Raw genomic sequence first — 15,120 nt, 5'->3', positions numbered from 1 at the left:
AAAAAATCCCGCAACAAAATCCGTTGCGTAGTTTTAAAGATCTAAGCATACATAGGGACAGACAGCGGGAAGCGTCTTTGCTTTATACTATGTAGTGATTAATGTGTACTTCTATATTCTTCTAGGTGCACGTAGACACAGGCCATCCGCCATGCTTGTTCCAAGCGTTGTGCACGTGTTCCAAGCCGGCCGGGGACCTGGGCTACGTGACCTGCAACAACGTGCCCCTGCTGCGGATCCCCTCCACCGTCAACAGCTCCAAGGTCTACATGCTGCAGCTCACAGGGAACAAGATTAGGGACCTGGAGCCACAATTCTTTCAAGCGACACAAGGTTAGGAACAACTCCATCTCTCTTAAATATGTAGGACAGGTAACTCAGCTTAAAAAAAGTGTCGACACTTTTTGTAATATTAGGTTTATGAATACCGAACTCTTCGAGTACATTATAATAATAAAAATTGGTATTTCACACACGTACCTGCGTTATTTATATCTCGGACGCTCACCGTGCCACTGATCCTATCTTTCATGCTCATTGTTACTTATCAGGGGTTGGCATTCAAAGTTGTGACGTTCTGAAACCCCAAATCTGCTTTATTTTTAAAATCTGCATTGATTTTATAACCAGCCGCCTGCCTGACCTCTTTGGGAATGCTGTTGTTGTCTGTCAGATGTCAAGATCCTTCGATGTTGTTATCCTTTTGTCTGCTCGAACAACATGCACTGGGATCAGGCTCGGCTTCGCACGGGATCATTTATATATGTATAAACCTTCGGGAATGAATTATCTAAATAACAATGAGAACTGCATCAAAATTTGCGTGACTTAAAAGAAGAGAGCTTAATAACAGGACGATTTTAATTTATACTATGTAGTGATAGTGATTTAGTGCTATTGGATTCCAACTTTGGAAAATATAAGTTGTAATGAATTTACAAAGCAAATTATTAAGAAATATATAGCTCAATAGGTACTTAATTTTTTCTCTCTCATTGTAAAAATCACCGTACCGATTATTTTCCTTCGAAAAACAGTCCTAAATACTTAGCTAGAAATTAAAGTGAGTCGCCTAAAAGTCTTTCGAGGCCGAATAATCAAAAGAAAATTTACTTGAAATGTGAATATTCTTGGAATGTTTGCGTAATGCAAAGAAAATCATGAAGCAAAAGTCATTGGAAGTTTTCGTGGAACTCTTCAAAACACGATAAAATTACAGTAAACTTTATTTTAGTAGATATTTTTGTTTCGTGATACGTGTATTTTAAGGTATGACAAGTTTTATTATTACTCTTATAAAATCTTGATTTTGTACTGTTTGTAGAACTAATACATCCCTTTAAAAAGGTACCTAAATTTATTCTCCTATTTATTTCAGACACATACCTTCATTGTCACTATTACCATCATCAGTTCCATGATGATGATGATTTATAAGGTTACGTACCTTAAAAGTAAAGAACAAAAGCATTATAAAATCACCCGTGCGTCTGTCTTTCTGTTAAACTGTACGTCCTTCATAGCTAGTTTGCCCCGAAAGTACAGAACCAATTCAGTTGAAATCTAGTATTCATAATGAATAATATTATCTTTGTAATAAATCACCCGGAATCATCGAATCGATGTTATCTACTATTACACGGAATCTAACTAATATTTCAAAAAATTCCAGGGCTTTACCGTCTGGCTATAAACCAGAATCCCCTGGAGACGATCCACGAGGAAGCCTTCTACGGCTTGGAGAAGTCATTATGGGTGTTAGAACTAAAGGAAGACAGACTGACGTCAGTACCAAGCAGGTCGCTGAGGTACCTGCAGAAACTACGGACACTTGACTTGACAGGTACATATAAGATACTGGACACAACCAAGATGATTGTGATGGTAAAATTTCCAACGATAATTCTTTAATGATTTTTGACAAAATTAAGATAATTCTACTCACTGTTAACATAAAAAAATAGGTACCTATAAAGAGTAAACTCCAGGTGACGGCCAAACTGTATAAGATAGTCAACAGCATATCAAACTACCCAAAATCGTTGCCATTATTACTATGACATAAAGATCAATGCAGGATAACTCGATATAAGGTTAACTGTACCCTATTTCATGATTTATTCGTCATAAGAAAAATACGTTTCTTTATACATTCCAGGCAATGAAATAACAGAAGTAACGGGGGAAAGCTGGAGTGGACTGGAGAACACGCTACAGTACCTGCATCTGGGAGACAATGCCATAGCCAATCTTCCGCTCGATGCATTTTCGGGACTGCCCATGTTAGAAACACTGGATCTGCATGGAAACCATCTGCAGATCATTGACGGGGGAGTTTTTAGAGATGGCATGAGGATGCTCAATAGGGTAAGATATTTCTTGTTAGCTAAACTGTCCCTCCTCCTACTCCATAGTCTTCTATGGATGATAATGCAATTGATATGGCTACTTACTGGTCTAAACTAAATGAATATTCATTTGTCAGCTATTTCGTTCGACTGAAAAGAAGAAAATTTGCCTTTGCTGGGCAGAGTCCCTTTTTTGTATAAAACTTTGATGCCACAGATACAGCCAATACCATCTTATTTTTAGACTAATATAAGTAAAGAATGAACTCATCCATGGTTTTATAAAGACGCAAAAGACTGCTTACTCGTGACTATTCGTTCACTTTAGGATCAAAACTTACCCAAGCAGTTACAAGACTATTTTGAACATTAATATATTTTTATATTTTCAGCATAGCACGATATGCATAGCCTGCCTAAGGGCTTTCTAAATGTATGGCCTGATTTTATGATATAAATATATTTTCCCTCCGGCCGCGGCCACATTGGCAGCTCAGATTCTCGACAAGGCGCCAAAGAAGAACTAACATTATCTTTTTCCTGTTTATTTTTCTAGTTGCTGCTAAATGATAATCAACTGTCATACATTCCATATGAGGAAATGTCGCCCCTACGCCAGCTAAGATTTTTGGATTTATCCAACAACGTGATCAAGCAAATTCCACCAGTTCACGAGGTGAATGGTATCAGGATGTCACTGGAATCGTTAAAGTGAGTTAGTTAAACTCTTAATTATCACAACTAAAAACACATACGGAGAAAGGACAATATCCTACTTAATTCCACGCTTCATTAATAATTTAGAATTATAGTTAAGGGGAAATATTAAAACGAAAAATATAAAATGAAAACTTAAATCGCACTTCATGGACAGCCTGTCAGTGAGTGTGCGCTGCGGTACGCAAACACTCGCTAGCGCTAGTTTTATTTAGACAAAACATTTTATTATGTTATTTTAATGCTACTAAAATTCCTATTATTTCCTATTAAGTAATAAGTAAGTACTAACGTAATTTAAGTAAGTAATTTAAAATTGAACATTAGACTGATATGCTCTCCGTACAAATCTTCGTGGTTTTTGGACTGCGTATATTTAATTGTTGTAATTTTTTGGAAATAAATATATAAAAAATAAAAAAGTTTTTAACAATATTTTGTTATAAAAACTCTACCAAAAAATTATCGACCTTGATAATTAACCTTTTAAGACATTTCCATTATGATACGTCTAAATTTTCAGGCTCGACTACAATCTCATCAGAATACTCCATCCGTCATCATTTAAATACTTTAACGTTTTGAACTCGACCAGTTTGGATGGCAACCCTATATATTCAATAAGAGTAAGTACATTCATTTGTAGAAATTTACATATTAGAGAAATATCATTTTGTTTTCCATGTAAAATATTTGGGTCTTCTTCATTTTCTCCGCCTTCAAAAATATCATAAATTGCTGCCACTAAAATGAAAACTATTAAGTCTCCTCAATGAAACTTTTCTTAATTAAAAAAAGTAAATAAGTAAAAATCACTTTATTGCCAAACTTCGTATTATAATAATTTAACATAGGTAAGTATTCATATTTTCGTTTTAGAGATATATTTTGTAATAACAAGGTGACAAAGGAATGTCTCAGCTTCTGTTATCGTACAATTATTACCAAATCCTATTGTTTCTAGGAAGATGCGTTCAGAAGCGCCAAGATCAAATCACTGTCTCTCCGAGATTGTGGTCTGTCGGACCTATCTCCTGCAGCCTTCGCCGGTCTCGAGAACAGTCTCCAGAGCCTCGACTTGTCTGAGAATAACCTAACATCGATATCCAAATTCATGCTGAACAAGCTCGACTCACTTAGATTCCTGAATTTGAGGGAGAACAGAGTAAGTTTTTAGAATAGGAGTTAGTTTTGAATTACATTTTGCAGTACTATTTTACGGCCATCATTCTTTTCTGAGTCTTGACATTATTTCTCATAAAGTAGCGACTAGCTTATTTATAGATAACTAGACGTAAGTACTCAATTCGATTGACGTCCAGTGGGCCGGGAGAGCTTTACTTCACAAAAGTTTTTTGTATCAAATAACTTCTATTTCATACAATTTGATTTACTTATTTGGTTATACTTATTATAGACAAAATACCTACAGTAAAATCACGCGTAAATCGAATCGTATTGTATGTGTTTTCCAGGTTGATATGAACTTGTTGACGTCAAATTATCCATCTGAGTACCCACAATCCGGATTCAACAACTTCCAATACAAACTATTCTCTTTGGATATTAGTGGCACTTCACCAATGGAAATGAGTTTGCAAGATTTCAGAAGGTAAATTTTTGAATTTAAAATCATTTGAATATACCTTCATAAAAATTACTACAACCTTTTTTTTATTTGTATCAAGTTTGAATAAAATAAAGTTGTACTTGTAGCATTAATTATATATTTAATACTTTATGAGATTATTTGCAGAAAAAATAATATTGATCTAAAACTTCATTAGTATTGAATATTAGTCTAACATGTTCAATTGTATTTAATTTGTTTTTAAAAAATATTAATTTCAGAATGAGATCCCTTCGAGTTCTTTCGCTAAGCAAACTGATCAGGCAAAGCATAAGGGCCGAAGACTTTTTAGATTTCGGCACAGAAATAGAAGAATTGAGGATTATCGGTAGCACCATCCTCAGGATAGACAGCAGTGCCTTCCAGCACGTCAGGACTATAAAATCGCTAGATCTCTCCGAGAATAACATTGAATTTATCGATCCGTTCGCTTTTGCTGAGGTAAACAATTGTAATGTAACTTACTGTACGTAACTAATTGTATTGATCAGTGCCCAAAGTGGCCATTCTCTTATTAACTACTTGTACTTGATTTCAGACTTGGTACCTATATTATTCAATCCGATTGACTAAGTATTTACTTTAAATTCAGGTAGAAGAAGCTTCAATTCATATACACACAAAATAAAAATGCGTTAAGTTTCTTTTTCCTTGCTCGTATTGATTCGTGATATTGTTTTTTTCTTAATTTAATATTTTTTCTAATGATGGTAAACATAGATAGCTAAACAAATTGAATTAATTTCCAGTTGCACAGTTTAACAACATTAAAGATGGCAAATGGCCTAGCAGACACAGTGAAGATCCTTCCATTCGAACCTCTGAAAGCGCTAATAGAACTCCAGCATTTAGACCTAAGCAATAACAAGCTTAAGAATGTTCCGGATACGTCTTTCCATTTTCTGTTCAAATTGAAGAGCTTGAATCTCCAGGACAATGATATTGAACATTTTTCTAAAGGAACCTTACAAGTACGTAACGTTTTAATAAGTCTATTTGTTAATTTTCTTTTCTATTTTTAGAACAACGAATTATAGTTTTTTGTGATAAGTTAACCTTTGATCGTATTTACTAACAAAGAGCATTGCTGCTAATTTCATGCTGATGTTATTGTTAACGTAAGTTAAAGTAAGTAATGTATGTAATGCTTTTTATTTATTTCAGTTCGACATTCACGGTCAGCTTGAAAGTATCTGCTTGTCTCATAATCGAATGAGACAGGTCGAAATGCACACTTTCGTAGATCTTAAGGAATTGCAAGAAATTTCAATAGAGGACAATTTAATTGAAACAATCCAGAGGAGAGCATTCACGGGTCTTGACAATCTCCAAAAGATAAATTTGAGAGGAAACAGGATCTACGGTATTAGCGAGGAGGCGTTCCAGAATATACCAGCTCTGAAAGAGTAAGTTATTAAAATGTTTGATTTCGTTATTATAATGACAGATACATTGAAATAGCTGATTTCAATCGCTCTCGTTGGTCTGTTGCCGATGTCGTTAGCGATTTTAAATCAAGTAGTAATCAGAATCCTAATGTTGAATAGAAGCTTTACGACTTGGTCGTCGCAAATTGATTAAATCGTTTAAATTATGCATGTAGACAAAATTCAAAAGATGAGACATGAAAAGATTTTTCTAAGTAGGTGATCTTATTTTCAGATTGGACATCTCCTTCAACAATCTGGACACTTTCAAGTTCTCCATCTTCGACCAAGTAGGATCAGCTACCGCTCTGAAGGTCAACGCATCTTACAACAGAATCGTGTCTCTCACCGATTCCAATGCTCCTAACTTCTTCACCAACAATTTCTACCCCCCTAAGGCTCAGAGTAAGAACCCTTACTTTGATCGCATAGGTATATTTCTTTTTTTTTATTTTGGGTTTTTTGTTGTGACTAATTTGTTTGTGTTCACTGTAGACCATAAAATTGTTTTAACTTTTGGTTGTGGTGTACTTTAATTTACTGTAGTTTTACATTTATATAAACTTCATTAGAGCTTTTATTTTAACACATCAATTGCAGCAAAAAGCGTTAAATCATTTTATTTATTTAGTTTTGTTTGTTCATTTCACTTTAAATTATTTTTTCTTCTGCTTTCTAACACAGGCATGGTTTCTGAGGATGAATTTGAAGCGGAACAAGGTGATTGGTTTTGTTTTTCGCTTTGTGCAACTACATTTGAATTTTGTTTACTTAATTCTGTAATTATTGTAACTAATACACTGTTTTTATAAATATTTCAGGTTTGAGTACAGTGTCAGTCAATATCAGAGTGTTGGATTTCTCTCACAACAATATTACTTATATTGCCCCATTTTACTTTAGGTATGTTTTTTTTTATATATATTTGTTTCTTACAAAGTATATTTTATTGTCATTTTTCATATGTAAATACGTACACAAGCGTTAAACGTAAAATATTTTCAATTAATAAACTACTTAATGTAATGTATTTGTTACCATTTCGAATTTAGTTTAAAATCTTACAAATTCAACACTTAATACTAAATATCATAATTTTTACAGACACGTGGACTTAACTTTGTCAGAACTTTACTTGTCCCACAATCTGCTCAGAAACATAACTCGCGAAGTATTTGGATCAATGGTGATGCTGCAATATCTGGATCTGTCACACAACTATATATTCCACTTGGAGTTTGATTGTTTTGCTAAAGTCAAAGCTTTGCAGGTAATACTCATGCAATTGTAAATATACAATACTATATTAATAAACTTAAATTAGAGTCAGGTTAAGATTATCTTAATTCCATCGCAAGTTCGGAGTAATTTAGTTCTGTAATGATTGATTAACAAAGTCATTTAAATATATCAATGCATTATTTTATGTAACCTTTTTAGATTTTGGATCTATCTCATAACTATTTGACAACAATGCCACCTGAAGTATTCCGTGATATGCAATCGCTAGCTGCATTGGATTTATCTGACAATCGTATACGGCTTTTACCAGATAATTTGGTGATATCTTCACTTTTGGAGAGGTAATATACTTTTGTAATCTGCCATTTTATGTTTACTTTTATCTGTGCCTTCGTCAAAAACTTATTTGTTTAATCTTGTTTTCAGACTCGATCTTTCAAACAACTATTTATCAAGAATTCCTACTAATATATTAGCGCCCGTGGCTGCAGCAAACCTTGTAGAATTAGACCTTAGTGGCAACACTATACCAGCCCTACCCATGTCGGATTTAGTACAGAGATTCAGGGTAACTATACATCCAAAACTGTTGCTTGTCTTTACTGTAAATTAATTGATGATATGATAGGTTTTGAACTAACCGTTTGAGTTTTTGAATACTAAAATTGAAATAAATGTTTGAGCTGCAGGTATTTTGGAATTATACTAAAATTGTATTTGCTCTGACTAGGTAATTGAACTCCATCATCAAATTCCAATATTAAAGTCATAACTTTTGAAATACCTAATCTATATTCTAGTATACCTGTATATTTGTTAAAACCATTAGTTTTACCAAAAATATTATGAACATAGATTAAGTTAACAATGCAGCTCAAGCATGAAAGTGAAAATTTGACCCCTGTGATTGTCTCACTAACACGTAGATGCTAGCGTGTGAGTAGAGCTAACTTTGTCCTGTCCCTGCATGTCCAGAGTCACGACCAGGGCGAGTACTGGCACGAGGATATCGATGACAGCGAAGATTACATGTACCACACGGCTAGCCGGGACCACACCAGAGTGTACCATCAAAAAAAACAAAGCCCGCAGAATATACTGTACAAGGTAGATGGGCATTTAGTATGCATGTTGTAGTTTGTAGATATAGTTTTGTTTGATATATATGTAGCTTTTTTTGAAGTAGATGTGTTATTTTGAATTCTCGATAAAAAACAAAATTAATAAATGCTATATTTTCTACGTCAAGATTCAAGTAAATTTACTTTAGTGTGCGCATTAATCCATCTCGTCCTTTGCACTTAATTATTATTATAAGAATCTTCTTATATTATTTATCTAAATATCTTCTTAGTCGTGATTTTACATTCTTTTTATAAAGTTTTATGATATAAATCTCTACTAGTGTCGACTTTTGTCAGTAATACTTGTTTTTATTAATTCTGTTCTTCATAATTATTGACTAAGCTTCAATCTGTGCAGCTAGTTACAAATTTCTGTAAATTTAAAATTTGATTCATATTTATGGCTATAACGTCAATGTAAATATTATTTACACACATTGTGCTAAATTCTTCCAGTCATTGGCCTGGTTGGATTTGTCGGACAATCGCTTGGTTCGTGTCGAAGAAGGTGCTTTTACGGCCTTGCCAAGACTTCGCTGGCTCGATTTAAGCAATAACCAACCATTCAACAGCGGTGAACGAGGAATAAGTGTCTTCAAAGGCCTTGAGAGAAGGCTGTTCCATCTAATGCTGAGAAATGTCAGCCTTTTATCAGTAAGTAATCCTTATTAATAGATATCGTAAAAAGAAATATATATATCATAATCGGACCAGTCTTATGACGTCAATATTAAGTTCAAACAGATTATTTCTTATTCAGTTCTATTATATTAATATATATATTTGGATTTAAACATTCAGGTGCCTTCAATGCCTCTGCCAAAGTTGAGAAGTTTGGATATGTCATACAATAACTTACCATCGATTCCTCCAGATTCTATGGCAAACTTAACACGACTACGAGTTTTAGATCTCTCTTACAACGACTTATCAACAGTTCCAGTTGTAAGTATAAATATATTTTGTAACAGAATTTATGCTAATCATTTAAAGCTGAAAGCTTTAAAATATTCTGATTTTTACAGGCGACACATTCACTAAATGATCTTCGATGGCTTTCCCTCTCAGGAAATCCTATATCTGCTCTCATGAACACAAGTTTATACGGAGTATCGCCTAAACTGGAATATTTGGATGTAACTCGATTGAGATTGCGAATTCTTGAGGTAACTATATAATTCAACAGAATTTACATCACGTAGTATATTATTATGAAAATTTCTTACAATGTTACATAAATAAAAATGTTCTTTCCCTTTAGCATGGTACTTTCAGTAAAATGTTTACTCTAAAGACCCTCAAAGTCACATCTTTCTCCGGCATGAGAGAATTCAACGTGCCAAGGATGTTGACTTATAATGCAGCATTGGAGAACCTATTCATTGAAGTAGACTCCGTGGAGTTTGGAAGAGAATTGAGTGCCCAGTTGCCGTCTAAACTTAACAACATCACTATTACAGGACGAAGTTTGAGATATCTTTCTCCATATCTGTTACTTGTAAGTAATTTCTATTTTATATTCAGTCTATTCATTTTAATTATAACATCGCTTACAATTTTAATTCATACATTGACGATATATTAACAGTTAATATAAAGTTAAATTACTTTGTCATATTTTAGGGTGTTCAATCCAAAGATCTAAGGCTCACAATTTACAATACGAGCATAGAAGAAATACCTAGCGAAGTATTCTGGAGTCCAGGTCGGGTCAGAAATCTGACTCTTGACGTGAGATCTAACTACATTATGAAAGTGGCTAACCCTGGTCAGAAACCGTGGCCAGGTGTTCCAAACAATGTGTTCCTTGAAGATATACTCGTTGCAGGCAATCCATTAGTTTGCGACTGTGGCATTGGGTAAGATATATTTTGTAAAATCTTTGAACGTATTATTTTTAAACTTACTACTACAACTTTTTAAACTTAGATGATTAAACTTATTTGTGATAATTTTCCAGATGGATTGAGTCTTGGGATCGCAAGAGGAGACAGTATTTATGTCAAAACCCGTTTAAATGCATCGGGACTAGAGATGATGTCAGATTTGCTACTTGTCCTTATTACGATAATAGAACACTTGGTGATGTAAGTTTATGACATATTGTGTTTTCAGAAATATTTTGCTAGTTTTATAAGAATCATCTTAAAACATAAATATTATTTTCAGGTTCTGTCGAGAGAACTTGATTGCGGTTGGAGTCGAGGATTTTTAAGCTCACCAAATATTTTGATTGTTTTAGCAATGACAATTGCCACGTGCCTGTATATATGAGGACTCTTTTGGCTTCTTGAGGTGTATGAAGAATTCAATCTTATTTTGGCAAGGGTTTATAATTTTTAGATACTTTTCTACAATCAATATATACTTACCAATTGTAAAAGGTTGTCAGAAAAGTTCTAAAAGAAAATTTAATGGAAAGTGCTCGTTCGAATAGATTTACGCAGATATGTATAAATGTACATAACTATAGGAATAAACATCTCATTTGACCAAGAGATGAAGAAAGGAGCGAGATATCAATATTTTGATCCAATAGAATAGTATTTGTGGCTTATACCAAATACATTGGATGATTCGAGAGGAATAGTCAAAATCTTATTAAATGTAGTGGAATGGTGTGTAATTATGGCAGACGAGTAATTCAAAACAGACTTGTTCATAAGTGATTTCATAGAATCTAGAGAAGCCTACAAAATTGTGATTTATCGTTTAAAAAGAAAAGCAGAAGTGTGATCTCATGGGATTGAATCAGAAAATGTTATATATTATATTTTTCTTATATGCACCTTGTGTTGTGCCCCCGGAGATCTATTTTGAGTGTTTTAGATTAAGATTTGATTTCTATTACTCCGCATTTTGTGCACTGCCTTACGTATAATGATTGTGTTAACTTCATAAAAGTTTAAAACATATTATGTATATCTAGATTAAAGGTGCATTCTGAATTAAGTGTGGAGATTATGTGTGGAAGTGCACTTAATGTCTTTTAGGAGTTGCATTTACGTCGTTGTATATGTAAGTTCACACGAAAGCAATGACTTAATTATGATCGTCTAAGTAGACTGCATTCGCTCGAATGATATGTGTTCGTCCATTACTAAGAATAATTATGTTATTTATAGGTGTATTTGTTTATGTATTAGAAGACTATATGTATCTAGGTTAATAAGATCATTTGTAACTGTTTCCATGGTCTTTTATTTAATAATTTTTAATATATTTCAATCCATAACATTATGTAAACAGTTATTTATCAATTCAGATTTTACTAAGTTGAATTTAATAATGTATGTACAAATTTTTAAAATCAGTGCATTTTTCATAGCGTCGACACGTTCAAAATCGACTATCTATTAACGCTTTCCTATACTAATTAGGCTATTTCCATTGTTTAGCTGTTTACAAATTCTATCTGGTTATTTATTGGATAAACATATTTTATTACATACGTCTATGTGTCAGTAGCTAAATTATCTACAACGCATGCTGTAATATATGTCATAGTAGAGACAGCAATGAAAAAGATATACGGTTTTTTTCCATATGTTAGATTTTCTGGTATATATAGCATTAACAACTGATATATCTTTTTTGTTGTCTGTACAATTTAATTTAGAATTTTATGGACTGAATTTAAGTGTTTCAGGGCTATATCGCTGGTTATTGCTAAGAAATGTTGTTCGTACAGTAATTATACTAACATTAGTCCAATGTGGCTTATTTAGAGTTTTTATTTTGCTGTACTATTTTGTTTTATATGAATTTTGATATCAACTATACTTTAAATAATTCAGCTATATTCAATTGTGATACTAGTTGCATGTGGAGGATTGAATTTTAGATTTTGTTCCTTAAAGCATGCAGCTCATTTTCTAGGTTGTTGTTTTTCCAAAGAATTCAATTGAATACCTCTTCTTCAGTGGTCCAGATATGGTGTCAGGCCTAATTGTTAACTTTTGTTTTCAATGCCATTAAATCCTTTTTGTTAAAAAAGCCTATTTCAAAAATATAATCTGATACTTGAGTGTTTACCTTTCACAGCTTATCAAATCTCGCATATATTCAAATTAAACTTGCGCATTTGATTAAATTATTTGTTTATTCGTGTCTGGTATTGAAAACAAAGGGATGTCGTTGTAACAATGAATATATTTTGTGATATATATTACTCTAATCCTTCTATTTTTGATAAAGCCTACGACGATATTGCAGACTTGAACGGGAATTGTATAGTAGTTGAATATAGTAGCTATCTCTAATGTAATGCTTCTTACATCTTATTCATCTACAAATAAATTGTTAATAATAAACCTAAGAAAAATGTTCTTCACTAAAAAAGTTAAGCCCAAAATGCAATATTTAATTTTGCCAATTTAACAAGAAATTATCTTTTGATATTTTCTCTTGTGTTTTTATATGTAGTTAAATAATGATTTTGATGGAAAAATATTCAAACCAATATACTACATGAAGTCACATGTGAAATCGAAAATTAAATGTTATTATTATTATTTTTTAATTACAAAACTCGACAGCAAAAATGAAATTATTTATAAGGTAGCGGCCTACTCAAAGTGTAGTAAAAAGGATATAATAATATGTCTCAAATTTTCATATTGTTAAATTTATTAAATAGATCATAATAATTAGAGTTTACTTACAAAATGATTTTTTTTTTATAGTAATAATGAAACATTTTGGGCACTTGCAAAAAGTAAAATTACGACTAATCAAAGTTTGTCACTGCATTTCTGTGTTGTGTCATCGGTAGTTACCAGGTACATGCCAAAATCGAAGTCCCTGGATGTAAATCATTTCTTATCAGTACCTATATAGTATTATGTCCAGCAGTGGACATCATGTGGGTGAGATTATTATAAAGTTAGTCCAGATTGCTAAAATACATTTTACAATTATAACTACAGATTTATCGCATAAGTAACATTGTCAATTCTCATCTCAATAGATAACTGTTTTCACATTTAAATTATAATACAAACTTAATATTACTTCTTCATAGTATTGCTTGGTAATTCCTATAATATCTGACAGCTCAGTCATAGGAGAAAAACGTATATTTTATTCCCATTGAACTGTAAAAGTAAAATCACATATATATGCTTTAATTTGTGGGTCTGTTATCTCAGAATGCTTTCGACATTACGTAAAACTTAAGTATATTTAATATACATGTAAAATTTCCAATCCTACGTGCAAGGTTCCATTGTGATAGACATAGCTAGTGCCAATAAAATAGAATAGATTGTAACATATATGCTCGCTGAAATTATATCTCTTTTATATGACGACCTCGGTGGCGCAGTGGCAAAGTTCTTGCCACTGAATCGAGAGGTCCCGGGTTCGATCCTCGGTCGAGTCATGATGGAAAATGATCTCTTTCTGATTGGCCCGGGTCTTGGATGTTTATCTATATATGTATTTGTTATAAAATATAGTATCGTTGAGTTAGTATCCCATAACACAAGTCTCGAACTTACTTTGGGTCTAGCTCAATCTGTGTGTTTCGTCCTAATATATTTATATTTTATTTATTTATTTAAAGTAATGGATAGATGTCACGAATGTATGTTTTATATATAGCATAAATATCACACTTTTATTAACCTACCAGTGTTTTAATTATTATGTACTTTATAATAAACTCCGAATGTTCCTCAAGAATATAAAAAAATCTTATCTATTTTTATTTCAATAAATCCTATAATCCAACTAAACATTATTAAAGGAGATGTAAAGAGCGAGTATTATAAAATACCTATATTCATTAGATTTGGAATAGTTCAAATTGAATGTATGATATTTTTTTCTTCTGTTGAAAAAAAAACGAAAATCAACAAAAAAGTGATCCAAAAAAAAAGAATAATATAACTTTTATTATATTTATTTCAAGTCAAAGAACAAAGTTAGCAAATGTATTTTCTTATTAGTTCAGAAATTAAAAAATGACGATTATGATTATTATATTAATCGCTTTCACTATCATAAAATGAAAAAATATACTTTTATATTTCAAAAATTTCCACATTTGTTTGAACATTCCAAGCATAATAAGAATGTAATAAAAATTTAAATTTAACTTTATGTATACTCTATAAAACTCTACTCTGTAAATCTTAATAAATACTTTATTCGGAATATCCTTTCAAATATAAACACATGTATGTTGATGGATTGTCATTTCGTTGCCATTTGAAATTGTAGCTATTTCTTTATGAGAGTACTGTATGAGGGTAGGACAACGATGTGTTTTTGTCTTCACTACTTTTAACTGTAAAAAATTAAATAATTTGAAGTAATAGGTAATCATTGAATTATTAGCGTATTAATAAATTATTGCGTAAAACAATTTGTTTTTTTTTTTAAACGGTACAATCAAAGCACTGCTGTCACAGCCAGAAGCTTATTTGATTTTCCGTTCCGAAAAGAGCCATGATATAATAATAGTAACCCCCCCCCCCACTCGTCTGTTTCAGACTCGCGTATCTCAAATTTTGTTATAGAAATGGCGTTCATTAAGGCGTCTTTTTTTTCGTGTCTATTCTATATAAATAAAAAACACAGCCATGGCGGCGTCAAGCACAAATAATTGGACGGAGAGCCCGCTGTGT

The 15,120-nt window shown here is 32.4% G+C and overlaps 1 protein-coding gene across 6 annotated transcripts in view; it reads left to right on the top strand.

Annotated features, from left to right (window-relative positions):
* Positions 1-14,858, top strand: part of chp (chaoptin) — a 55,251-nt gene extending 40,393 nt beyond the window's left edge. For 2 of the 6 annotated variants that reach the window (XM_053749430.2, XM_053749428.2), the window contains exons 4-27: positions 126-333; positions 1,673-1,843; positions 2,159-2,367; positions 2,905-3,059; positions 3,589-3,691; positions 4,030-4,230; positions 4,541-4,677; positions 4,917-5,136; positions 5,445-5,666; positions 5,860-6,101; positions 6,358-6,554; positions 6,807-6,842; positions 6,944-7,025; positions 7,227-7,392; positions 7,563-7,705; positions 7,791-7,932; positions 8,340-8,471; positions 8,945-9,142; positions 9,290-9,433; positions 9,514-9,654; positions 9,750-9,986; positions 10,112-10,347; positions 10,449-10,575; positions 10,658-14,858. In XM_053749430.2, coding sequence (XP_053605405.1) covers positions 126-333; positions 1,673-1,843; positions 2,159-2,367; positions 2,905-3,059; positions 3,589-3,691; positions 4,030-4,230; positions 4,541-4,677; positions 4,917-5,136; positions 5,445-5,666; positions 5,860-6,101; positions 6,358-6,554; positions 6,807-6,842; positions 6,944-7,025; positions 7,227-7,392; positions 7,563-7,705; positions 7,791-7,932; positions 8,340-8,471; positions 8,945-9,142; positions 9,290-9,433; positions 9,514-9,654; positions 9,750-9,986; positions 10,112-10,347; positions 10,449-10,575; positions 10,658-10,762 — 3,954 coding nt within the window. In that variant the 3' untranslated portion in view covers positions 10,763-14,858. The remainder of the gene's footprint in view (positions 1-125; positions 334-1,672; positions 1,844-2,158; positions 2,368-2,904; positions 3,060-3,588; positions 3,692-4,029; positions 4,231-4,540; positions 4,678-4,916; positions 5,137-5,444; positions 5,667-5,859; positions 6,102-6,357; positions 6,555-6,806; positions 6,843-6,943; positions 7,026-7,226; positions 7,393-7,562; positions 7,706-7,790; positions 7,933-8,339; positions 8,472-8,944; positions 9,143-9,289; positions 9,434-9,513; positions 9,655-9,749; positions 9,987-10,111; positions 10,348-10,448; positions 10,576-10,657) is intronic. The other 4 variants (XM_053749431.2, XM_053749433.2, XM_053749432.2 and 1 more) reach the window with 4 other exon arrangements.
* Positions 14,859-15,120: the final 262 nt, after the last annotated feature.

The sequence above is a fragment of the Plodia interpunctella genome, chromosome 9, assembly GCF_027563975.2.
Source record: "Plodia interpunctella isolate USDA-ARS_2022_Savannah chromosome 9, ilPloInte3.2, whole genome shotgun sequence".
Classification (NCBI taxonomy): Eukaryota; Metazoa; Arthropoda; class Insecta; order Lepidoptera; family Pyralidae; genus Plodia; species Plodia interpunctella.
Note: the sequence above shows the minus strand (reverse complement) of the source record. Positions and strands in the feature narration are given on the sequence as shown.